The sequence below is a fragment of the Pezoporus flaviventris genome, unplaced genomic scaffold (assembly GCF_033815535.1).
Source record: "Pezoporus flaviventris isolate CSIRO_AGI_PZ_B2104156 unplaced genomic scaffold, CSIRO_AGI_Pfla_v1 ptg000001l, whole genome shotgun sequence".
In the NCBI taxonomy this organism is placed as follows: domain Eukaryota; kingdom Metazoa; phylum Chordata; class Aves; order Psittaciformes; family Psittacidae; genus Pezoporus; species Pezoporus flaviventris.
In genome coordinates, this window is record NW_026892549.1 from 17,834,617 (window position 1) to 17,861,228 (window position 26,612).

Below are 26,612 nucleotides of genomic sequence, written 5' to 3' on the forward strand. Positions count from 1 at the left end.
ATCAAGGCTCAAAACTCATAAAAGTGATGAAATTGTAAGAAAACTTTATTTGAAAACCAGAAGTACCACCAAATGAAATTACCAGTAACAGATTTTCAGTCATTTTCTGGGAGCTTCCAACAGTGAAGATTTTCCTTCTAACAAACATTTGAATGACAGCCACTGCTGAGAAAAGAAACACCATTCCCCCCCCCCCCCCCATTGTTTCTGATGCAGTTTTTTCTTTTAGCTACATACAGTTTCATTTCAACTGATTTGAACAAATGACTTCAGAACTTGGTGGTTTACACATGTTTCTGCTGAGTCTCCAGCCAGCGGCTGATTGCCATTTTTAGTGTCCTGTTTGGTGTAAGCATAGGAGAGGGGAGAGGAAGATTTGTCATGGGACTAGATCGTCTCTTACTGTTGATCCAGTTTTCTATTGCTTCCTTTTCATAGGAATAGCCATCTACAAAGAAACCATAATCAAAAGCTGGTATTACAGACACTTGGGCACTGTCACATGGCACAGATTTTCACTATTTAAATTTAAAAGGGGTGTAAGGGAATCAGTATTTCCAAACAGGAGAATTAAGATACAGAAATATTACATGGTTTGTGAAAGCTTTACGATAGCCCATATTTGCTTCAAATTACATAGTTAAATGTATTACAATAAAACTTTATACAGCAGTATTAAGATCAAAATCTGATTCAACTTTTTAAATGACACTGGTTTTGGCAATCTAACAAGTACAAGCTCTTTGAGAAAACACTGCAAATTTATCAGCCAGTTACAGCTCTATCAGCTCACGGATGCCTCTAAAGCAGTGTATGTATGTGTGAGAGATTCTTGTAGCTGGGCCTGAACCTTCCTCCAAGAAGCCAGGTCTGGCTGTGAGTATGGGGTGGGGGCAACAAGGACACACAAAATGTCAATTCCCTTTTCTGAATTGGAACACTGATGTTTTGCTGCTATGGTGATTTGGGCTGCCCTGGCATTTTGCCCCTCTGCGGGTAGCAGAGGCAAATCTGCCATCCACAATTGCTAAACCGCCCCTTTACCACCCAAGGGAGTGGCTCTGACAAGATCATGGAATTCAGTCATGCACGTGCATGTATTTGTGACTAAGGTAAGCAAGTGGTAAACAGTGCAATTACATAAAGGCTTCCTGTGTCCTTAGCTGTAGTTAAGGAATTATAGATGGTATGGATAAAGTTCATTGCAAGGCTATAAAAATATCATCAGAGCTGCCTGCAAAGGGTCCTGTGCCTGTAGCCATGCATGTGTAAGCGAGAAGCACTGGAATAGTGAGGTGAAGTAGAAGTAGCCAGAAACCTGCACTGCCGGTCAGTGTTTGCAACACTAGGGCTTGCTCAGCTCCTCTGAAAAAAAGTTCCTTTTGAAGAAGAAAAATCTGCTCGTTAGTTCTAAGTGATGCTGAAGCCACCACCCCAGACACTGTCAAGCCTCATCAAGCAGTTGAAAGTGATGTTCTCCCCCTGTCCCAGTACCTACAAAAATGTATCACCAGCTTTGTGTCTGCTAGTTAGGGACAAGGGGAGAGGAAAGAGAAAGGGAACTGAACAATTACTGCACATGAAACAGTTGGAAATAAAACCAGCCTCTGTTTAGAAAAAGAGTCCGTAAGAGGGGGAGGGAGGGAGGGAGGGAAACACCCTGAAATAAACATAAAACTGTGCTTTACCAAAAATGCATATTGGTGTTGAAATGTATGCCTTGGGCTAATAAAACTGTTGTTAGATTTTGATCACAATTTAAACAAACATTTCCATTTTCCATTTAGCTAGAACTGAAGTTCTTGAGTAACTTTTAAAGAGTAATTTTCCCTTCAGGAACCCTTTATAGTAAGCAAAAAGACACTGAAAGCTGACCGTGAGTGCAAAGCACCAAGTTGCATCGTGCATGTGTTCAGCCTTTTTACATTTAAATGCTCTGTGATGTGAGGTAAAAGCTCACTAACATCCATCTAATGCATCTGTACTGCTCCTGTGCAGTACTCAGCACTGAATGCAGCTGCACACAGCTGGCCACCGAGCCCGAGCTGGGCACTCAGCCCTCAGCACCTGCACACTTTCAGGACTTCAGCCCTTCCAGCCACACAGAAGCAGCTGTTTGTTAGTAAAGAACAGACAACTACAGACAGGCTTGCGCAGAAACACCTCTGATGAATCACAAACCTGTGTCCTCCACCCTGCCGCCAACAACAGCGCCACGCTCTTACTTCCTTCTCTTTTATTGAATATGAGACACTTAACATGGGGAAAAAAATCTTTCTTACCTGTGCTGGTCACCTGAGTGACAGAAACATGCAGTGTGGCATTCTACCTTTTTACTTACTTTCCTTAAATTTTACACAGCACAGAGGCAAACACATCTAACTTCCTCCAATTTCAAGCTGCAAAACTGCCTACAGCTTAAAGCCAGCTGCGTTCATACTACAGGTGCTTCAGTTCTATAGTGCTGGGCCACTATTTACTTCTCAGTGAAGTAGCCAGATAGTGAATATCTGTACCTCACTTGTCCTGCCACAAACCAACCCTTCTGCTGCAATTGCTAGCGTTTCTGTTGTTATTCATTAAGGTCCATAAAACAAGTGTGGCACTCCCAGCTGTGCCCATCCTTGGTTCAGAAAAGCAGAGGAATCCCATGTCTCGAGATAGGAATCATACTGCTGACATGAATGCTGAATGACACGCAGGCACTATTTATTAGTTAGTAAATACTAGAATTGATCAGACACTCTGAACATTTCACTTTAAAATTCAACAGTTTCTCTTCAAAATGCCCATTTGCTTTTCTAATACACATTGGAATAGCGTCTGGCAAAGATTTACAGCTTTTCAACAAACCCGTCCTGCTCTAAAACTATGTACCCTTACCTCAAAATTATATTTAAAAAAAGATATTCAAGTCTGTCCTTTTTCTTACTGCTACTGCTTAAGAGGTCAAGCACTGTTAATTGCAGTGCTTATCACTCCAGCAGTTAGCAAATGTTTTCATATCTTTAATGTTTTAAATCTCAAAAGTCTGGCCTGAAACCTCAAAACAGTATGAAGTCAGCCACTGCTTACAGAGCATCAAAAACATGTACTGGTCTTTTGATGATCAACCCCCCCCCCCCCAAGGTCAGAGCTATACAACACTGCTTCTGCATACAGTGCTTGACTGCATACAGTGCTTGACTACAAGAACATGTTCTGCTCTTTGCATCTCTCAGCTCCAAGGTCCCGCTGAATGTAAATAAATCTCATTCTGTACAAACGTTGAAGTGCCATATACATAGTGTACTACAAGTAGTACGAGCCTGGTTTTCGCTTCTACACCCCCACCCCCATGTGCACAATTACACTTTGCACTTACCAAGACAATTCTGAAACAGAATTCCAAGCCCAATCACAAAAGCACATAGAGGACATCACATTAAAAAAAAACATTGTACAACCTCCTCAGTAGAGCTGCCATGGAGCAAATTGCCTGATACAGTGTTTCTCACCATATGAAAAATCTAATACTGCAAATTAAACATTTACCACAGGGGTTTTTTTTTGTTGCAACAGCTATTTACAATAGTTTTTCTAAAACTGGCAAGATAGATATGCCCATTTTTGTGTTCCCAGACCTATCTTTACCCAGCGTCGTTTAAAGACATACCTGCTGCAATGACAGGATCCTTCATAAGCTCCCTTGTTATAGGACATAAGAACTCATCAGGGATTGTAATGGGAACAGAAATTGTTTTCATCCTCAGTTCTTCAATTTTCTGGAGGACTTTCCTGCGCAAGCCTAGAGACTCTGGAAAGTTATTGGTACATGAAGTGGACAACACAGACATGTAAGGCAAAGAGCTCTTGAAATAACCGGCAGTTGTGCTACACGAGACTGCACTCCATCTCACCACCCCAACCTAACACAGGAAAGTCTGCAGACACCCCTGTCCACCACTACGAACAGCTCAGCTACAGAAGGTCACTCCTGTTGGCTCAAGATAAGTCTGTGCGCTAATGGAAACAAACAGCAAAGTGAATATAAGTGAAACATCACGGCAAAAATCTGGCTCCCAGGCAGAACTGCATTTTAGTGGATGCATAACAGAATCACACACACTCCTGTATATGCAAAGCTAAACTGTAAGCAAAACTGAGACGGGGCAGAAGGCAGCAGTATTTCTCCCTTGAAGCTGGACTATATACACAACAGTATGAAGGTATAGTAGTACACAACCAACACCCATCAAATAGAAGATGACCTACCACCAAACCACTGGTGTGAGAACTCATCAGCCTTGGACCAGTTTTGCCCTGCAGTGTGGCACAGGGTCATATTTATGTCACAAAGTGCAAATCACACCTGGCTAATCCGGTGGCATTCTATGACTCTGTTGGCAAGTAAGGGAAGAACTACGGATAGCACCTGCCTGGACTCCTGTAAGGCCTTTAGGACGGTACCACACAAGAGCCTTTTCTCTGAATTAGGTATTTCAATGGATTCACTGTTAGAAGGGTAAGGAAATCTGAAAAAAAAAGAGCTGTGCCCATGTTTGAGATAGCAGCTGTTTTTTCCGACCTAATTGTGAGTGGAAGAGAAAAAAGAAAGCTGACAGTGAGAAAAGCAATTTTATAGTTCTGTAACTGTCACATTATGATTTTAACCTGTCAAGACTGGAAATGCATCCCAGACACCAGCAATCTTCATCTTGCAGCAGCATAAAACATTCCTCCTTTTCAGAACTGTTTTATGCCAAGAAACCTGCAGATGTGATGTGTCACAACTTCCCAGCTAGTGGTGTTAAATACTAGTTCCTACTCTGGTTAATTTTCCGTCTTCAGTACTAAAATAAAGAGTTGATACAACAGTCTTCCAACCAACTGCTCTACTCTGCCTGCAGACTGCCAAGTGGGCTGGTCTTAACACATCAGTACTCCCAGCTTTACTGCAATTTACAGCAATTGATCAGCTGCCTCAAGTAGTGTGTGCAACGGGATAAACTCAGTCACACTGATATGCAAGTCGCTGTAATCAGCGAAGACAAAAGATGTCACAGTAAGAAAAGTACACTCAAAAGAAAATAAATCAACCTGTGTTTCTTAGGAAGTATTATGAAATATGTAAAGATAAAAACAATGTAGGGATTGAAATACAGTGCTGAAATACAATAAAAGTTCAGGCTTATTCTTAGGAAAAGTCTGCATGGCAGTTTTGTAAAAATCTGTAAGATCAGTTTGGAACCACTTTGGAACCAAGAACAAATAAGCATATTTTTACCATAAAAGGTAAAAAAGGAACCAACTAATTCTGTAGTTATGACTGGATTTTGAGGGCGCCTTCTGCAGTCTTCATCACATGGGCAACTTTCCTAAATTCCTCTCATGCAAACAGATTAAAGATTATTGCATCCCGTTTGCAGCTCAGTTAACTACCTCCTGCTTAATTCTCTAGTCAGGGATTAAAGAATTACCCATAACACATTATCTTTTGAAAACTAGTTATAAAGGAACACTTAAGATTTTGTTGGTATAGTCAAAGCGCGTGCAATTTTCTGTTTAACTGATATAGAGCGATTCCCCTGTCGTTTACTCCTACTTCAGAATACATGTAAGGCATGGGAAACCACAAGTGATTCACATTCTGCTCCAAAACGTTGGTTTCAAGCTCATTCTCAGACCCAGCATTTCTTCATAAAGCTGTGAAGCAGGAAAGAACATACTCATACTTTTTGTATGTACAGAGAGTAAAATCTTAAAACCAAGAGAGGGAGATAAAGCCTCCATATTTTGATAGCACATTGCTGATGAAGAGAAGAAAAATCAGCCTGATCAGAGATTTCAAAAATCAGTTTATGTGTACTTATCCTTGGCTTATGTTAGGGACACACCGTAGTAAGTGAGGAAGTGTTGAAGTGTCTTTAAAATAATCTGTCCCCTTTACATACCTAACCTAAATTAGGATAGAGTAACATAAAAAGAAACCTGCTCAATGTGCTGCACAAGAAGGGAAAGTATTTGGAATGCCTCCAACTTCGTTACTATTTGTGATATTACAGTACAAAATACTTTGTATGTCACTAACCCCTAAACTGAAGGTGTGGTTTTCCAAAAATTGGACCAGATCTCACCTCCTGCCCTCACTCTACAAACACAATGAAGTCAAGAATCACCTTACATTAACACATGCAGTTAGCCTGATAGGAAAAAGAGTAGACAGGCATGGAACAATGTTACTTCCACCTTCTATTCTGAATTAGAAGAGCATACGGATTCCTTTTTTTTCCTGACGCAGCTGCATCACAGAATTGCAATGTGTCACTGGGCTTGTTCAGGATTGGGAATCCTGAACTTTGTTGAATGTACACCAGCTTTTCAGCCAGAATGTATATAACTGTCACTTCACTTTTGCGCAACATCTTCCAGAGTTTAATGCAGTGGTATTTATATTATATGACAACTAGGTTGGAAAGAAGCTAATTCCGTTTGCATGGTAATGCAGCATTCTTTCAAAAAGCTGTCAAAAACAATCAAAGAAACTAACGAAATGTTATGTGAACCAGTTGCTGACTGATTTCTCTTAGATTAAATGGCTTCAAAGGCATGAGGATACACGTGTTATTAAAAGCAAATTGGAACTGGAGCAGAGACTAACACAACAAGAAATAAGGAGCTAGTAAAATAACAGAAGAAAAAACTCTCCTATCATTCATGAAGTAAAATGGTCTAAAGAAAAAAAAAACAAACAAAGAAACCTCCCTTTGCAAAGACTATAAAAAAACTCAAGAGCTCTTTGGCAAGATCTTATGGAACTGGTAAATGCTGGATTTTTTGAGCAAAGAAAACAGGTTATCAAGGAGAGAAAGGACATGGTCATTCAAAATTTAGTTAAACTGCAATTTAAATAACACCAAAAAGCATGTAATTTTCAGGCAGATAGTATGTTCCTGCCTAGTTTGTAAACGCTTGAGCCATGGCAGATAGAGAGCAATTCTTCAACTCAAATATATCAGGCTGTAATTTCTATTCTGTGCCAATTATAGCTGTAGAACGATATGTAGAAGCAGAATCACAAGCATTTATCATCACTTCAGAACTGATTGATTTGAATGATTTGGTGCCTTTGGCCAGTATATTTCATTATTTGTCTTTAAAAACACCTTTCATATAACCATTAATTAACCAACTTGAAGGAGGTGACTCTCCTTGTTTACTCCACTCTCATGAGACCCCACCTGCAGTACTGCACCCAGTTCTGGGGCCCCCAGCATAAGAAGAATGTGGAACTGTTGGAGGAAGTCCAGAGGAGGCCACAATGATGGTTGGGGGCTGAAGCACCTCTCCTATGGAGACAGGCTGAGAGCTGGAGTTGTGCAGCCTGGAGAAGAGAAGGTTCTGAGGACAAGACCTTACAGCAGGCTTACAGTACCCTAAGGAGGGGATTACAAGAAAGCTGAAGAGGGGCTTTTTACAAGGGCAGGTAGTGACAGAACAGGGGAGAATGGCTTAAAGTTGAAAGAGGGAAGATTTAGATTAGATATTAGGGAGTTGTTCTTCATTGTGAGGGTGGTGAGGCCCTGGCACAGGCTGCGCCCAGAGAAGCTGTGGCTGCCCCATCCCAGGCAGTGTTCAAGGCCAGGCTGGACAGGGATTTGAGCAACCTGGTCTAGTGGAAGGTGTCCCTGATCATGGCAGGGGGGTTGGAACTGGATTAGCTTTAAGGTCCTTTCCAACCCAGCCCATTTTAGGATTCTATGAGAGTGGAACTGACTGCTTCACATTGCATATATGCTGGTTCGTATTTGTGAAGTTGCTTACGTTTATTAAGACAGTAAGTAATTTCAGCCAGAACTTACAGCTACCTGATACTTGTGAAAATCCAACTCTATCCTATAATCTTACAATGGGTGTTAAAGCACCTACTGAAGAAAAGCATGGCAAAAGACCGAAGTCTTGAGAACAGAGACTGAGCAGTGAGCGTTAGACTTGGTAATAGGAAAAAATATACTGAAGATACTTCAGCTCATATGTAGAATCAATCCTCACTGCATCCTTTTATAGCATATGAAAGAGTCATAAAGCAACAGCTTCCCATAATCAGCCCATATTCTAGATGTGCTCTGCCTAAAGCCACATCCGTCCTTTGCATCTTATAGCCTGCCTTACGATGAGCTCCCACAACTCAGATTTTATTTTCTTATTTGAGGTTGAACAGCTCTTGATAGCATCATTACAAATCTATCAGGCAATACATGTTTTTGTTGATTTTTTTTCCCCATAGAGCATGCTATATTCAGTAGCTCAGTTCTCATCACTGGTCACACTGCATTCAACTCTCAAATGACGTTCTAGTCAGCATTATTTTATTATCCCCAGCTGGTGACTGCTGCAACACAGTTTAAGTTACTCTAATGTTAAAGCAAACGCTTGCAGAAACTGATAAAGTCAAGTGCCTTTTGTGGATGACAATGCCTGAAAGATTCCCAGCATGTCTGTTGATTTCTAGAATTCTGTCTAAGCCAGACAAGCTTTACTCAATCCTTACTAAATGCCAGCATCAAATGCTTCATCTCCAAAAGAAGTAAAACTTAAAACACATCTTGTGTTCTTCCATTATGGTTACAGAACACTTCAGAATTTCACTGCTAAATTCTAGATAGTTGACCACATGGTATTATAGACATGGCAATTCCACAAACTGATAGGAAAACCAACATTTCATTCTAACATTTCACACATATACTAAAGATTTAAAACTATTTGCATTCCTGTACTCTTACCAATTTTTAATTCATTAATCAGACTTTCTTTGGTAAGATTCAGTAGTTCCTTGCCATCAATGTTATTTACTTTGAAAAGTCCAACAAAGTCTGCTAAGTCTTGTGCACAAAGCCAGGCCGAAACATCATCCTCTGACCAGTCCTCAACAGCCACCTTAGATGCATTTTCTATGATATTTCCTTTGGGAAGGAAAGATAAGGTAGTTAAAAAAAAACCCAAACACCACCATTCCACAGCTCCCACAGCCCCCCAAAAACCAAGAATGAGAAAAAAAACACCCAGTTCTAGGATCAACGGCAGTAATGAACACTTTTTCAAGTGTTTGCAGTACTATACATTCCTAAAGGTAATGCCTTTAGACACTATGTTAGGGAGAAACATTAATTTGGGTTTGTCTTTTAGCTATCAATTTTCAAAATTTAGAGGAATTTAACTTCTCAGATGCCCACATTTCCACCAAATTTGAATTGAACCCAGAAGACGAAAGCATCAGCAGACACTAAACCCAACTTTCACGCCTCTTTAGAAAAGCAGACAAACGTCCACACTTAATCCTGTGCTTTGGACAAAGGTCTAGGTACCCTTGTTCTACATACTTTAGGTGCTGATATATATTTTAACATTCATTATCCTGGTATTTTCACCTGTAACAACTGGTAAGCGGTATTTCTTTTTGATAGTTATGCTTGCAATTAGCGTATTTTCCCTTTAACTCATTGTCAATGATACTTGTCCAAAAAATCTTTTAGCACTCTGGGAATAATGTTCATCTCTTAAATGCTGTCCAAAGAGTAAGAAATGGCGAATATCAGAAGATACTGCAGATTACTCAAATACTCTAGTACATCTTTTCTAAAAGTAATAAACCCCCACCCCAAACCCACAAAATAATAATAAAAAAAACAACACAAAAAGCACACACACAAAAAAACAAAAAACAACCACCAAAACCAGAAAAAAAAAAAAAAAGATCAAAAAGATAATACCTCTGTAGGACACCGGTAAGATCAATTCAGAGAAAGATACATAATGTGCACATAATCCTGAGATTACACATTAACTGCATGTGAGAAAAGATGGGGTTTTTTGCATCTTCAGGAGGCAGTCACCAATATCGTGCTTTAAATTTAAAGAACTGATTACAAATACTTCACACTAACCTGCACAGGGTTGCTTAAGGTCAAACTGCCATATGTTCACAGTTTTATCCATGGAACCTGTGGCAAATAAGTGACTATCTGGTGCAAAAGCACAAGTTGTAACATATCTACAAATAAAAATAAATGTGTGAAAATTCACAAGGAAAGAACCAAATTTCTTTTATTAACAGTAAAAGAGAATACTCATGCGAATTCTTACCTGGTATGCTGAGACAAAGTATAAAGGGTATTGCCAGTACTCTGTAAAAAAACATTTGTGATTTTAAATCTTGAAGAATAAAAAGAATGTTTATTCATTTGTACATTTTCTTTCAAAATAAGGAATAATATTGCTTCTTGGAAGATAACAGAAGTTACCTTCAGAGAAGCTGCACAACCTTGCCAAAGCTATGAGCAGCAGCATCCAAAATGCAATTTCAATCTCCTGCTTGAAGCCCCCCGTGCAATTCCTGGGAGCGCTGCTATCCTTTAACAATCAGCCAACATGAGACTTTCAGCATACCAATGCCAGAAGTACCAACTGAATTATTTCCATCCATACTGGCTGGCTGCTCATGTGGATAAAAACATTTTCTCTACAAATCTAGGATCAGAAATGACCAAAAGTGAAGAGGTAACTAAAATTCAAATAGACTTCATGCTACAGTCCTTCAGTTGGGCCAGTCATAAATCACCCCTGCGCTTCCCCTATTTGTCCACTAGATGCTACTAAACCCCAAATTTCTGAATCCAGCTTTACTTATGATTTGAAAGAAGTTCCTTCTTATGAAAAGATGCTTGGAAAAATTATTGGAAACATGAAGATGACTGGAAAGGTGACGAGCAAAGTTATTCTGAAACACTAATTGACTGGTCAGCATTCCAGTTTTCTGAGCCATCCATCATGGGGAAGATGCCCTATTTTAGACTGAAATCTCTCCTCCCACCAGTGCTTATTGGGACTGTATCAAATTAGCGATTTGGATGAAAAACTTTAATTGAAAAAACTCATCAGTACAGCATTATGTACAGAGCAAGCTGGAGAAGCTTAAAATTTGTTCATCCTCTGTTTTCAGCAAAATTATTATTTTTAATACCAAAGTATTTAAGTACTAAGTACTTAAAGTACCAAAGGTAAATATCACCCAGAGGTGACCCAATGAAGTATGTAATAACTGTATTACAGAAAATGCCTAAACAATATGCTTTAAAGCCATGGTATTTAACATAATTTTTTTCTTGATTTATTATTGTTTATGTGCACTTTATATATAATCAACTAAAGAATTTATATGACCACCATTCCTGATTTTATGTTCAAAGCTACAGTCTTTCTTGCTTTGGAAGCTATGATAAAGTTAGGATCACAAAAAATCCTCTACTTCAACATGGAAATAACATGCAAGTATGGAATCCAGTAGAGTACTGAATAATACTTTGCCGCAGAGAAATCAAATAACAAAGCCCTCAAAGAACTGTAAATAAAAAGTGAGAAAGACTGATCAATTCTCAAAAGGCATTTTTCCTTAAGCTCCTTTCCCACTCCCCTCAAATGCACAGTAAATATTTTGGGTCTATATAGTTTCTAGTCTTTAGTATTTCTTTATGCTGATAAGACACTGAAGAAGCAGTGCTAATAATGTAAAGACAAGAATCCAGTGAATGATCTTGCAGTATGCTATACTTACAGTTTCATACATTATGACACACTTGTCCACAGACCTTAAAAAAAACAAACAAACCAACACAGTGACATTACAATGATGCAGAGAGGAAAAAGGAACCAATTTTTAAGTAAGAGGAGGAAGAGAAAACCTTTTCCACAAACAAAATAAGAGCAAACAGATTTCTTAACTCCCCTTTATGGAAACCTTGGATCTCCAAATCCTCTCCACCCATGCCCACCTTCAAACACCACCACTGATGAACTGTACCTCCAGCATAATGTAAAAAACAGTAAATATGAAAGCTCTGCACTTCCATGAGAATTTCTGATGTACAGGATTTGCACAGTGCTTATGCAAACTGGCCCCCACTCCACTGCTCCCCTGTCTGTACCATAGCTTCTTATACCTTTGCAAGCAATATCTGTAAAGCAGATGCGCAGTATCTGTAAAGCAGATGCACAGAATCTGGCTATCCACAACCTGCTCTCAGCACTTCTAATTATTTTTGAAACCATTTCACTTGCGAAGCAAGCTAGAGTAAGCAATGCAGTGCAATACATAAAGTGGTGCAATGCAATCAAAACATAAAAGATTTCATTAAATATAAATTGCATAGTTATTCACCATGACAGCAGTGTTTCTGAAAGACTTTATGGATAAGACATTTCACTTATGAAAATATAAGCAAGAACAATAATCCATCTAAATGCAAAATAAAATAACTCTAGATCATAAACATTCGCAATGACCTTTAAATTCTGAGAAATATTCCCTTGAAAAGAATGCAAAAGCGAAACATCAAAGCAAGCTGTTGTTTCTGGGGTTTTAAGTTTATTTGCTGGTTACTGCACTCTTCTTTCCTTTTACCTTTGCAACACGTGAGTTCTTTCCATTTCAGTTTAGAAAGTCTTAGTTAAAAACTTGAGTTGAATCAGTTTTTGGTTATTTCCAGTTGCCATTTAGACAGTTTAGAAGTGATTAAGCACTTTTCATGAGAAATGCAGAATAAAAGTATACAGTCATTAATATTCATAAAATCATAAATTATTATACCTACCCAATTTATAATTTCCTCTTTCAATCGCTTGATCCCTGAGGAAAGCCAGTAGTAATAAGCTGACAGTTCATCTTCGTGCTGCTGATCACCAACAACTATTTGAGCCTGACAGTCCAATTATTTTTCCACACAACTTACGATCCAGTTTTCTGATCTCTATTCTCCCTCATCTGGCTGTAAGACTACACTGGAAGATCATGTCAAAAGCCTTGCTAAAGCTGAGGTATAAAATGCATGCTGCTCTCCCCTTGTTCACATAACTAGCTTTCTCACCACAGCAGGCACACTGGTCAGGCTGTTTGACGTGTTCAATTCCTGCTGCTTTCCCCAGATACAATGTGCTGGGAAACAGGATTTGTTCCATAACCTTCCCAGAGGCTGGAGTTAGGCTGACTGGCCTGTAGATTGCCAGATCCTCTACCTTGCCCTTAGGGGAAGTGTGACATTTGCATCTTTCCAGTCATCAGGAATCTTCCCATCACTCCTACCCTCCTGGGTCTTTCAAACATAACAGTGACCTCACAATGACACTGGCAACTCCCCTGTCACCCTCTAACAAAGACTAGTAGTAATAATATTAGTCTCTAACTGAGCAATCATGGTTAATTTGGGTCTTAACCATTATTCTGTCCAGGGCCAACATCAAAACCACAGGTCTACAGTTACCTCGGTCATGTAGTTTTTACAGAAAAAAAAAGGCTTATGTTGCCGTTGCCATACTATTGATGTGGATAGGTGAAGAAATATTTAATTTCAACCAAATCCATCAAAGACAAAATTCTCCAGGTATTTAACTTTCTAGAAAGTTCATGAAAGTATGTGAGAAGGAAATCCTAAACGGTGTCCCAAAGAGATGGTAAGATTGCAATGTAGATTTATGTTTTAAATATATGCTAGAGTATCCACCCAAAAGGCCGCATAAATGCCCCAAAACCAGGAAATCATGAATATCATTACAATATTCAAGAGAACAGAGCTAGATTTCAAACTCAACCACTCACGAGACACAGACCAACTGAGAAAACACTTCAATAATTCTGGAGGTTACAAAACTATTCCTTAATTATTGGAAATATATTTTGAAATCTCCAACTCTGTTCTGTTTTACACTACTGAAGCATGAACCTGGACAGTCATCTGCATGAAATTTAAACAAGTAAAAGATACTGCTTACCCTGAAACTAACATCTGCCCATCATGAGAAAATGCACAAGCCAGAACTGGGGCAGAATGTCCATTCAATGTGCATTTATATTTTAATTCAACACCTAAAAATACAAAAAGTAAATTATTGCATATGGACACATTTGAAAAGGTGTAAGGGAAGCTGCTTTTAGAAGCATAAAGCTGCAAAGACCTAACTTTGTGACATACTGCCTATAGAAAAGGGGATAAAAGATCACAGAGACAACTTAATTGTAACATCTCTGACTTCCTCACTTTGTAGTCCTAGCATGTCTTACCAGTGGCTTAGAGAATTAAATGTGTACACATATATTCATCCTTACAGTTTTATGTATGAAACAGATTATTAAAAAATACGCACTCAAGATGGTTTTGGCCATCTGCCTCGTCTCTATGTATCTGTCACACATCTACACTGCAGTTTTAGCAGGAGCCAACACTGTTTTCATTTCTCCAGCTCTTATTCAAGAGCCAAGATGTACTAAGAGATGAAAGGAAACTTCTCCCTGGCCTGAGAGATTAAGAGGTTTCAACCTACCAACCTGCTTAAAGGTCACAGTAAAAATGTTACTGGTTCTCAAAAGACCAAAATGCTAATTAAAACCAAATGCTTATCACAACATTAAGTTTGAGAGAATTAGGAGATTTTTTTGAAACCTTTACTTTTGCAATTATTGATAAACAGATTACTAAGTAAAATCTAGAAGGCCAAATGTCACAAACTGATGCATGCCTTAGCTGCTCTCCTGCTAAACAATTAAAATACAACTTTAACTTGTGGTTAGTTTGGCTGCAAATCCTATTAAGATGTTGAAATATTAAAAAAAAAAAAAACAAACAAAACAAACATACAAATCAGTATACACACCTAGGAAATCTGCAAACAAAATAAGCCAGAGTTTGATCTGATTATCTTGACCACACGAAGCCATCTGGAAGTATCTGAATCCGTGTTCACCATCTGATAAAATTCAAATATATTAATAGGACTCAGAAGCACTGAAAATAAGAGCATATCAGTAAACTGTATCAGCATTCTTACACTGGAATTTGGTAGATTTCCTTAATCTTACTACTACTTTTAAGAAGTGCTAATTAAAAGAATTGCAGAAGTTCTAAAACCATTTAAAAGTAAGAAATAGGTGTCATTGTTACACTGTTTCCTCAGCAAGTACATAAGGACGAGAACTGGGCTGATGGCAAATGCTGGATTTATCTACTAAGTGCACCAATATAGTCTTCTAACCTAAATTGTATGGTTATATCAACTTCTTCCACCATTCAGTAGTTCCCAAACTTAATCACATATGCATGTACAAAATTTGAGAACATCTGACAGGATATTTTCTAATTTTAGAGGTTCAACTTTTCATTTTTATAAATTAAGTCATGTTGCAGTTCAGCCTACCACTCAAGAAACACTGAAGGAATTAAAGACGAAATACAACAGTAATAGCTTTTCCCTCCCTATTCAGGGAGGGAATGAATATTTCTGAATTATCATCTTCCACTTCCATCTTCTAAATGCGTTGTTTCAGCCCATTATCAATTATTTTTTTTTATTCCTAAGTCCTGCATCAATTTAAATCTGCTCTTCTACTCCATGGAGCCGGCATAGCAGCCTGTCACAAGTCACTGTGAAAATATTTCAGCGGCATTACCTCTGCCAGTACCAAGGTCTTAGAATTCCTGTAAGAATCACCAGGATTACAGTCAGAAATCAGAAAAACATAACAAACATTTTAAGGGCTCATCTTTCCATCTCTGTAGTTACTAGAATTGACAAAATATTTTTGTCAAGTGTCTTACCAAATAACCTGAGATTTATCTCATTTTTCCACCACATAGAGTATATTTTAATTTGATATGGTCATCACAATAAAATCCTAGTTAGTATACACAGACCTGTTTGTTCACAGAAACAATCAAAGTTACGACTGTGGCAGATCTTAAGACTTAAAGATCTTAAGACTGAAATCTGTTAAAGCATCAAAGTGCATCATTTTGCTAGGATTTTACACTGTAAGATTCGTGTCTTACAGACTGATGAGTAGCACGCGTTAGCTGTGTTGTAAAAACACATTTCTTGGTAACTAAGAACATGTTACTTGGGACCTTGTATGTTCCTCTTATGGAACTATGGATGAATGGAACTATGTATGAAAAGTTCCAAACTATGTATGAACTATGTTCCAAACATGGAACTATGTATGAATCCTCTTACAATGCACAGACTTTGACGTTATTTTACAAGTTACTAACCTGCTAAAAGGGTTATTACAGTGCTGTACATGCACAGCTCTTTGGGTAACTTGGAGGAGGACTACACAAGAAAATTTTAGCAAGATCTGCCAGTTTTTGACCAGTATCACAGCTCATGTGTACTCTGAAAACAGGTAATTTCACTAAGGTTTACTTATTCAGGAGGAAGACACAACTTTGCTGATGAATGGGAAAGCACACACAGCATTAGAACTGCTCCAGATGCAATAAACTTCTATGCAACTGCGACTGAATCCACTTTAAAGGTAGGTGAATCCTCTGTTACAGTCTAAAGCACAAAGAACCAGTTAGAAACTCTGATTCTAATTTTGCTCTGAATTAAGTAGGTAAAGAGAATCTCAATCTAAAAACATCTTTACTTGTACTGGGTAAGCACTACTTGTGTGGATTTTGTAATGTGCCAATAATTCCATTTGGAATTAATCCTTTGGTCATTAAACAGCAAAACACAAAAATGAAAACTATTGACTTCTAGTAACATATGTCTTAAATAAAATCAGGAATGATCATAAGTCACCTAAAAAACAAAAGAAAACAAAACCACAGTGTAGGAAATACTTGCTTTCTTGCCTATTTCTCTCTGTCTTGGCAGAAGGTTGAAAACTTGGTAACATATTTTTTAAACCAAGAGAATAATCTCAACAGGAAAGGGAGCACTGGAAATTACACTCTGATGTGGTTCAGCTTCAACATGTTTCTTTGCCCTCAGATGCAGGTCTTAGTTCATGATGGAATTTTTCCAGCAGCATTTCCACCAAGAAAGATCTGGAGGTGACATTTACAGATTATACCCATTTCTATTGTGACTGATTAATTCAGTGCTGTCCCTACACCTTTCAGTCGATTGACTGCTTTGGTATTGTCAGCCACTAATTCTCTGTACTGAAGTACACGTTCACATTCTATTTCCTCATCTTTCTAATACTTTTCCCCACTTCTGCTTTCTGCAGTGGCTGCTCACTTATAATTTCTGGTACCTTTGAAAGAGCAGCTCATGTACTCTGAAAGAGAAGCCTACATTATCTTTACAGAAACCACCTCGTCTCCATAGTAGATTTGGAAAGCTCGAAAGTATACCGACAAGGCTGTCAAGTCACAGCATTACTTCCTAAATCTGACGATGAGGTTTCTGCTCAATCTCCCAACCTCCACCAAAAGCAGATGAATATGTGATTTTCTGACTCTTTATTAATTGCTTTTACTTGACAAAACTACACAAATGAACCTTTCAACCTTTAAGACTCTAATAAATATTTCAGATTTTTCAATATTTAGATATTCAGTTATGACACTTTCATGTACATTAACTTCTACCATGATATTTCAAATAGAAGTTCCTACTGTTTGTGCAGAAGTTTCCCTTTGCCCTTCAATTCTCTCCCCATCCCACTGGGAGAGAGTGAGCGAGCAGCTGCCTGGCCTGAGCTGCCCACCAGGTTTATACCAAACAAATTTAAAAGTCTGTAGACACAAATGCAAAGCTTTCCCCCAGAGGAAATTTAAAAATGCAATTTTCAGTATACGTTTTTTGGCATGTAGAGAAATCTAGGTTCTAGGTACTTTAGTTCCACAGAAAGCCTTACAAATATAAAATGAATGAAAACTGAACATATTACACAATGTGACCCTGAGAAAGGCCTACACCATGAATGCCCTATGTTTTTGATCTCAATACTCAAATACATACAAGAATATCAGATTTCATTCGCAAAAGAAGAAAAGTAATATTTTGCTTAATCACAGCTGTGAAGAAGCACATAATGACAAAACTGAAATGCAATTTCTACAGATCAGCTAAATCAGCTGTAGGATATTTGCACAGTACCACACCTTAGTGGGATACACTAGATTCTGGGCTTCCTGCTCCCCTAAGTTCCTCCAACTGAGAAAGTCAGGTGCAGGAAAAGTCTCCTATATTCACATCCCACAGCTCAAGCATTTGCTTAATAGATTTACAGTTTTCTGCACCGCTTTAACCCAGCCCTGCTCCTGGGGGAACCAAAGTCTGAAAGAGTAAAATGGGAATGGTAATCAAGCACTGCATTTTCTAACACCCTCGTCAGCCTTGGGAGATCGGCTTCACTTACAGACACTGCCCAAACACCTTCCAGAACCCTGACAGGATAATTTGCTACTGAAAGCTGTCATGAGCATGCTGATCACCTTGTTTACTGACCTACTACATTCCTTGTCATCAACCTGACCACAACTTTTACTTAAGAATATTCTGAATGTTCTAAAACATCAGCTCTACCCAATGCCATTTCTATGTTGAGCACTGATGACAAAAAGAGTACGAAAACAAGAGCTAGAGAGAAATTTTATTTTTTTTTTTCATATTCCTTCCCTAAAGAGTCAATTAACTAACCTGAAACTGGCTGTGAAGAAATATCACAGCAGGTAACTCCAAGATCATGTGCTTTCTCATTACACAGGCATCTCATTTTGTCATCCCAAATGGTTAAATCACCACACGATGATCCAGTGACAAAGAAATTTCCATTAGGAGAAAACGCACAGGCCACCAAAGAACCATCTTTAACATTCCCAGATCTGAAAAGCAAGAGCACACTGACTGTGAATTTAGAGTAAGTAATGTTCGGAAAAAGTGATCTCTAAAATGTAATCTGATACAATAAGCCAAACTGGTTTGAGTTTTGCACTTTGGAACGTGGCAACAGAAGGGAGAGGAACTCAAGACTGTGGAAACAGATGCAAAATACGCAAATAAGCACACTGCAGAAAGTAGGACCAGCTTTTTGACTGCAGGAGGAAAAACGTGAGATGACACCCCAGGGCAATAACTTTAACTGAATGATAAAATAATCATCGAACTATAGACAATCTGCATGGGCTCACCACTTGAAAGGCACAATGCACTGTTAAAGCTCTGTGGGCAGGATAAATTTTAAAAGTCAAAATAAACACACAACTACCCTAACACAGATTTACATATACACAGACTCCCATAACTTCTCTGTTCTGTTTTTAAAGACAAAACAGAACACCTAGTAACCCATATGATAAACTACAGCTGAGCATAAGACTTTTCTGAGCTATGATATAGGGTTAATTCTGGACTACTTTTACACAGGTCTCTCTAACCAGACCCAGGACCTTCAAAAAAAAGGATTGACTCCTTTGATTTTATCATGAAGAGCACTACAAAATACACTATGGTGCTTCTCAGTTTTATATGTACAATTCTTTTCCTTCCTGCAGCTTTTAAAACTTTCCTTCTTTCACACAAAAAGCTGCAGTCTACTCTGAAAATGAAACAGTAAAATGCATAGTACTATACATGTTCAGAGTATGCATTTAAGACTTCCAGGCCAGATACCAGTATCCTAACTACTGAACAGGAAACAGAGAACACTTTAAGAAATACCCATAAACTAACTTGCTTTCATGGTGTTCATATCCACCATACAGATTTAAATAGCTGTCTGACTTCATGATTTGAACAGTCAATTGCAGCAGCTGAGCTGATGAGGAGTAAGTGAATACCTTTGTAGTAATTACCACCTGTATATTCAGGCAAGTAGCATAACACTGTTGTAAAAGGCGTTCTCATTTTTAGCATGAACACAATGTACTGTTGTAAATGAAACAGAGGACCACAGAATGAAATTAGCTGGTTAACTAAAAGCCTCTGACATGATTTTTAAGTACCATGATAATTTCTAAGTAATACTGATCTCAGCTTTAAGAAAATGGGACAGGTGTACTTTATCTGCAATTAAAAATTACAGCAAGAATAAAAAAAACATCACCTGAAAACATATATACACATCCCAGAATACATACAATTAAAGTTAAGCTGACTACTCCTGGTGTGTTAACACTTTGAAATGAACTTTTATAAGTGAAGGGGACAAGACAGGACTGGAATGTTCAAGTTCTTCCTTGTTGCTTTACAGTGGTAACACCAATATAGAATAATTTGTGCTTAAAACAATATAGTTACTACATAGTCGTTATACACCCACCATTCAACTAGGAGGAAATTCAGGATTTAGGCAGCATATATTTGTAAGAAATTACTTTTAAATATTTCTGGTGTTTTTCCTGTTAGTTATAAGTATTCTGAATAAAAAAAGAATGTCATCACTAGTAACACCTTAAAATAAATAAACCCTTAGGCCATTTATTCTCTAAAAACAAAGCAACCATTTCAATGGTATTTTTTGCCAAGGTGGCAAAAAATTTTTTGCCAAGGTGGCAAAAAACTACTAAAATTCTGTTTACGGACAGGTTTCCAGATTTACATGATTTCAGGTAACTATACTCATTAATTTTGAAAAATTTTATAGTTCCCATTTGAATCACTGAGAGGAAGGCAAAGGGAGAGAGACCATAAAAGCAGTAACGTGTGCAAAGGGATTACCAAAACCAAATAAGTCTGGCTTTCCAAAATGGAGGCTCCCTCATCCTGAGCGAAACATCCTACAAATCCCCTCAAATTATTAATTTCTTACCTAACTTCAGAGAGATGTTGTGTAATTGCTGCATAAAACCTAAGTAATGTCTTGCCTAAGTACAGATTACAACTGACCTGAAGATTTTACTGAAATACAGAGATGTAGAAGACTACTTCGAAGATCACCCTAAGGTTCATACCTTTTAACTGTGCAGTATCACTAATAATGCTCATCTGCTTTGTTTCAAGTATTTCTTGGAAACCAGTGTGAAACGTTAATTAAAAATCACTGTGTATAATGCAATACAAAGGCACACAGCACAGTCAGGCTCCACTGACTAACTGTATATTACATATTACAGTTTGTTGACAAAATACATGCAGTATGCAATGCATCCTCATTTCTTATTGAACCAAGAAAAACACTTCCATGAACTTAAAAAAAATAATAAATAAAAAATAAATAAAAATCAGAGAGACTCGGCACATCTCCCTCTCCTATGGATAATCTTTTGGTCTTCCAAATCTTATTCCTGTTTCTTCGTGATATCAATCAGTGGTGTGAGTTGCAAGCCTGTACACAGAGCATAATACTACATAAATTATATATTCTTGTCATCATAAACAAGGCTGTCAAAGAAATATTTGGTACTCACCTGTAGAGTTTCAATGACTGCACATTCCAAAGAACTACACTCCCATCTGCTGCCCCCGACACCAGACAGGTGGAGTCGGGAGAAAATCGGCAGACTCTAACAGGACTGCTGCTGGGCTGCTCCAGCACTGCCAGCATCCGACCATCCTGAGTGTCCCAAATCATGGTAGTGCCATCAGTTGAACATGAAGCTAAAATGTGTCCCGATGGAGAGAAGCAGCAGCAGTGGACAGCATATGTATGACCTTTTAAAGGTGAGTATGGAAGCTCAGTAAAGTTGTTCAGAGAATATACGCGAATTGTTTTGTCCAAGGAACAAGTAGCCAAGCACGATGATGAGAAGGCACAGTAGTTGATATCATCACTATGATCTGTTAAAGTATGTATTAATGTTGCCATTTTATCTACTTTCAACAAAAATACCTGGAAAAAAGTTTAACAGTTAGACTTAGCTCTCTTATTTCAGCAGTGAAACATGCTACCCTAAGAACACATATTCTCCAGGAAAAAAAAACAAAACACAAATTCATTTGCAGAGGCAGACTTTTGAAACAAGGGGGGGGGGGGGGGGGGGGCACAAAATCACAAAATGGAATATATAAGGCTTTAGAATTAGTTTTAAGTAATGTTAAGTTTGATGGCTTTGTAACAGTAGCAATGGAAAATTACTGAGGTGCACGATACATAGAAAAAAAATAAGAGTACAGCTAGAGAGCACACTGAGAATTCTTGTACAAGATAAATAGTTATAGTTGACATAGTTTTACGAAAAACAGTCTAGAAGAACAGGATGCAAGGATAAGGAGTATCTGGGAATGGCAGGTGTCCAGGATGGGCTACAGTTAAGCTAACTGATAAGTAGGAGGACAGGAAGATTATTATGTCTGTGGTGCTAAACAACCAATTAAGCTGGTATAAGCATCTACTGCGCGTGCTTCAAAGGCTGCCAGAAGTGATGAAGATTGTTGGAAGGAGTAAATGACCCTCAGAGACCACCACCACAATTCTGTACACATGCAGGGAACTTTCTGGAAAATAATGTAATCTATACGTAGCCTCATGAATATGTATGTATGCCCAGGGACTATATAAGGATGGCTTGTATAGCAATACGGGAACACACATTAGGAGGAGCCTAACATGCCGTGTGTCTCCCGGCGCCGCAATAAAGAATACGTGCTTGTCAACTTGAAAACTTTGTTGGCAAGTTTGTTCCTGGAGTTTTCTCCAAATCACTTTCCATCTAAGCATTGTTTTACCTTTGACTTAAGTCAAAGATTCATCACAGCAATGACATGAGGGGTTTACAACTTGGTTAGAACAACGTATCTAAAATTTTAATACAAAGCTGCAATTTTGTGGTACAACATGCAAGATGACGTAGTGGCTACTTGATCTTTGACCAAGAGCAAAACAAGTTATTCTGATTATTTAATTTACACTAAGAAGTTCACTGTTTAGATTTACTTATATTTGCATCTGTACTAGAGGACAGTGGAATAAATGGACACTGTACAAGACAGTCAAAGCATTAATTAAGGTTGCACCAGGAATCTTAGGATCCTAAAATGGTCCGAGTTCACAGGACCTTTAGAGATCATCTAGCCCAACCTCCCTAACACTGGCAGGGACATTTTCAACTAGACCAGGTTGCTTAAAGCCCCATCCAACACTTCAAGATATGGGGCATCCATAGCTTCCCTGTTCCAGTGTTTACCATCTTATAGTTAAAAAACATTGTCTCTTACCCTGTCACCACAGGCCCTGGTAAAGTCTCTCTCCACCTTTCTTACGATCTGCCTTTAGATACTGAAAGGCTGCAATCAGCCTTTCTCCAGAGGCTTCTATTCTCCAGACTGAACAAGGACAATGCTCTCATCCTTTCTTTGCAGAAGTGGTCCAGCCCTCTGATCACTGCTGTGGTCTTCTCTGGACCCAGTATAACAGATCCGTGACTTTTTGTACTGGGGCTCCCATACCTGGATGCAGTGCTTCACCCACGGTCAGATGAGAGCTGAGTAGAGGGGCAGAATCACCTTCCTCAACCTGCTGGCCACACTTCTTTGGATGCAGCCCAGAATATGACTGGATTTCTTGGCTGCAAGCACACATTGTCAGGTCATACCTGAATTTTCATCTACGCATATTCTCTGTCATCTGCCAACTTGCTAAGGGTGCCCTCAATACCACTACCAATGGCACTGATGAAGATATTAAACAGTACTGGTCAATGTACGGACCCTTGAGGGACACCCCTTGTTACTGGTTTCCATTTGGACATTAAGCCGTTGACTGCAACCCTTTGGACATGGCCAGCCAGTCAACTCCTTACTTTTCTAACAGTGCATCTATCAAACCCATCTCTAATTTAGAGACAAGGACGTTGTATGGTGCCTTATTAAAGGCCTTACAAAAATCTAGGTAGACATTGCTAATTCTTCCCTTATCCACTGATGCAGTTACTCCATCGTAGAAGGTCACTACCTTATTATACCAATTATTAGAAGTATACTAATTACTAGATTATTAAAGCAATACATTTTTCTTAAATATGATCTAAGTTTAAAAAGCCTGATAAGGTTTCCTACTGATCTAGGCTGAAAGTTATGAGGTGTCTCTGTATTTGCTTTCAAACCATCCTTCTCTAACTGAAAGTTAGATCTATTTCCAAGCCATCCACATCAACAAAATGTGAAGTGTGGAATTAGCAGAAACATGTCACATCATACCTATAAACCTAAGCCCATTAAACAGATTGCTAAATATCCAGCTAGGAGGAGGCCACAAACACGTGCTAGGAATGAAACACAAATTACAGACAATTTCACTTACTCTTTGCTTCAAAAGACTAAGAGTTATTTTGAACTAATAGCTATGGGAAGCAAGAAAGAACAATGAATAAAAGCTAACGTAAGGTATAGTCTTGGGATGTGACAGCTACTAATTTGCTGGAAAAGAGCCACTGCACCTTCCTTTCTATTATCTTCCCTGTTCTTGTGAAAACAAGTTACTATATGTATCACAACCAGCTATACCTCTTCCTGGAGAGATCTGGTTAGGTAACTAAGCGTGTGACCCCTGTCAGAGGGAGGAAGAGACAGGTTATTTTCTCATCCCTGCAATACCCAAATATTAAAAAGAACATTTAGATCCTCTCTTAGCAACGCTGTGCCTCTGCTTATATAGTAGCCAATACAAAAAGGCAGGCTTTGGAGCACTCAGTGTAAGTAAGGGTCAGGAGTAGAAGTGCCTCACTGGAAGTCAGACGGCTGGTCTAGAGATCAGTGACAGAGCCACAGTTGCTTTACTGGAACTTGAAAAGACACTGCTTTTGGTCCCTCCTAATCACCTACGCCTTCTCTTTTTCTTGGTGGTAATGAGTGAAAAAGAAAACAAGCAATATTAATTCTTATGCATAGAGAAAAGAATGATCCAGAAACAGACAGAAAGCAGCAGGACAGAGACACATACAGAGATGGGAATCTAAACTACTGATTAGGGGGCAGGGGGGAACAGAGCCTATCAGAGTACTGCAGAAGATTACAAACATTATGACAGAAAACATCAACTGACAGCTGGAAAAAATTTCAGTTGGGTGTGTGCACAGTGCTTTCCTTGTACTGCCAAGAAGCAATGTCATTTTTATCTTTGCTGTTCTTTAACATTTGTGTGCACAGAGGATGCAACCAGGATAAGGCCCCACTGTTGTAAGTGTAGTACAGAAAAAAAGGTAAGTCTTGTACTAACAAACTTTTGAGCCACCTAGAAAGAAGCAAATGAAGATAACAGAAATAGAGTAACTGAGCACAAAATAAAGGGGTGCCTGTTCAGAATATTTTCAGGAAAACATAAACATTAGGAGAGTCCTGCAGAAGCGAACAAAGATAATGTTCGCTATTTATTCGCTTTAATTCATTATTATAAGAAATGTCTTCAGCTATCCATTGCTCTAGCAGAAATCACTTGGAAATCAATTAGACTCAAGAATAATGCATAGGCTATACCAAAAATATAGAAAAAACAATCTCACACTTCTGTATAAACATTTTTAGCAACTATACTATACTACACTTACACGTACTTACTTCCCACTTACAACTCAAAAAAATACACTTGTATGTCATCATAGGCTCCCAAAAAAGTAATCAGGAAGCAGTACCAAAAAGCTTTCTGGAAATTATTCTAATCAGGAGCTTGCTGGAATACATCCCAATGAGTTACACCTCACAGTTTCATACACTCCCTTTAAAAACATTGTTTTTAACATTGCTTGTTAGAGCACAGCTGAGCAAACAACTGCATATATTCTTTAGAATAAAACTGATGTCCAGGAAAGCCTTTAAAAGGTACATTCCGACTAGCTCCTCCCTATGCTGCAGATCAGTCAAGCTTCCTGAAAATAAGGAAGTACACACCCTACAACTCCTGAAAGTTGGCTATGCTGAAGAAAAGCAGTAATACCATTTATACTGAGTTAACTTACCTAAAACAGCAGCCTATGATTTAAGTGCTTTATTCTGAGCAATAATTTCAAAGATGCAACCGTAAACAGGTGTGTTTTGATATATATACACACACACATTTGGGTTTAGATATGAATATACACATACACATGTCCATATATATGTGGACATATAAATATGCATATGTATAAACACATACATACACACACGTGTTTATATACACACATAGACACAAACGTACCTATAAGTGCAAAGTAACTGTTCCCTTAAGGCAGGTGGCAGCGCCTAGCAGCTTACAGCATGCCAGTTTAGTCAGAGATCACATCTTTGAGTACTATTTTAGCTTCAGGATTCTCCCAATCTTTTTTTCTTTAAAACCATTAAAGAGATTAAGCAATGTCAACAACATCTGCAAAAGGAAAACTAACATCCTTTAAGAAACAGACGAGTCAGACAAACCCTGACACCTGGAAAGGCACCTGAGGCTGAAAAGGCACCCTAACCTCGCTGTTACGAGATTTTCCCTGTGGAAAAGCAAACCTAGCAACGTGAGTTTTCAGGTCTCAATCGTTTAAACTAGCTGAGGGAGCAAAGAGACCCTGCATCATTTGCCACCAGAGGGAGGTTCAGCACTACAGCATTACTTTCTTCAGCAATTACAACATTCTCCTAACCCATGAGCCACCAGCAGTCACTCACAAATTAAAAAAAAAAAAAAAGCAAGCTACAGCAACGTTACTGACAGCCCTTTTTCTGTCACCGTCGCGGACACCCTACCACCACCTAACGCCACCCCACCGGAGGCGCAGCCCGGAAATCGGCGGGTCCCTCACCCCGGACTCTCACGGCGCTTCGCTCGGGTGGGCCCTGTCTCAGCTGCGCGGACGGCCCCGGCGGCCCTTCCGCAGGGGCAGCCGCAGAACCCGCCCAGGCTGAGGAGACACTGGACTGCTGCCTCTCAGGCCTGCCTCGAGCTC

General features: G+C 38.8%; 1 protein-coding gene across 2 annotated transcripts; it reads right to left on the reverse strand.

Moving 5' to 3' along the window:
* Positions 1-193: 193 nt before the first annotated feature.
* WDSUB1 (WD repeat, sterile alpha motif and U-box domain containing 1) lies at positions 194-26,594 on the reverse strand. Of its 2 annotated transcripts, none has more exons than XM_061446439.1 (11): positions 26,469-26,594; positions 21,174-21,595; positions 18,466-18,650; positions 14,683-14,775; positions 13,804-13,897; positions 11,594-11,627; positions 10,126-10,166; positions 9,927-10,033; positions 8,766-8,945; positions 3,656-3,796; positions 194-448 (listed from the first exon to the last, which is right to left on the reverse strand). In XM_061446439.1, exons 2-11 carry the CDS (start codon positions 21,569-21,571, stop codon positions 285-287), a joined length of 1,437 nt encoding a protein of 478 aa, XP_061302423.1. In that variant the 5' UTR covers positions 21,572-21,595; positions 26,469-26,594; the 3' UTR covers positions 194-284. The 2 variants fall into 2 exon arrangements, with proteins under 2 accessions (XP_061302423.1, XP_061302432.1); XM_061446448.1 differs by lacking the exon at positions 26,469-26,594 and adding an exon at positions 26,364-26,383.
* Positions 26,595-26,612: the final 18 nt, after the last annotated feature.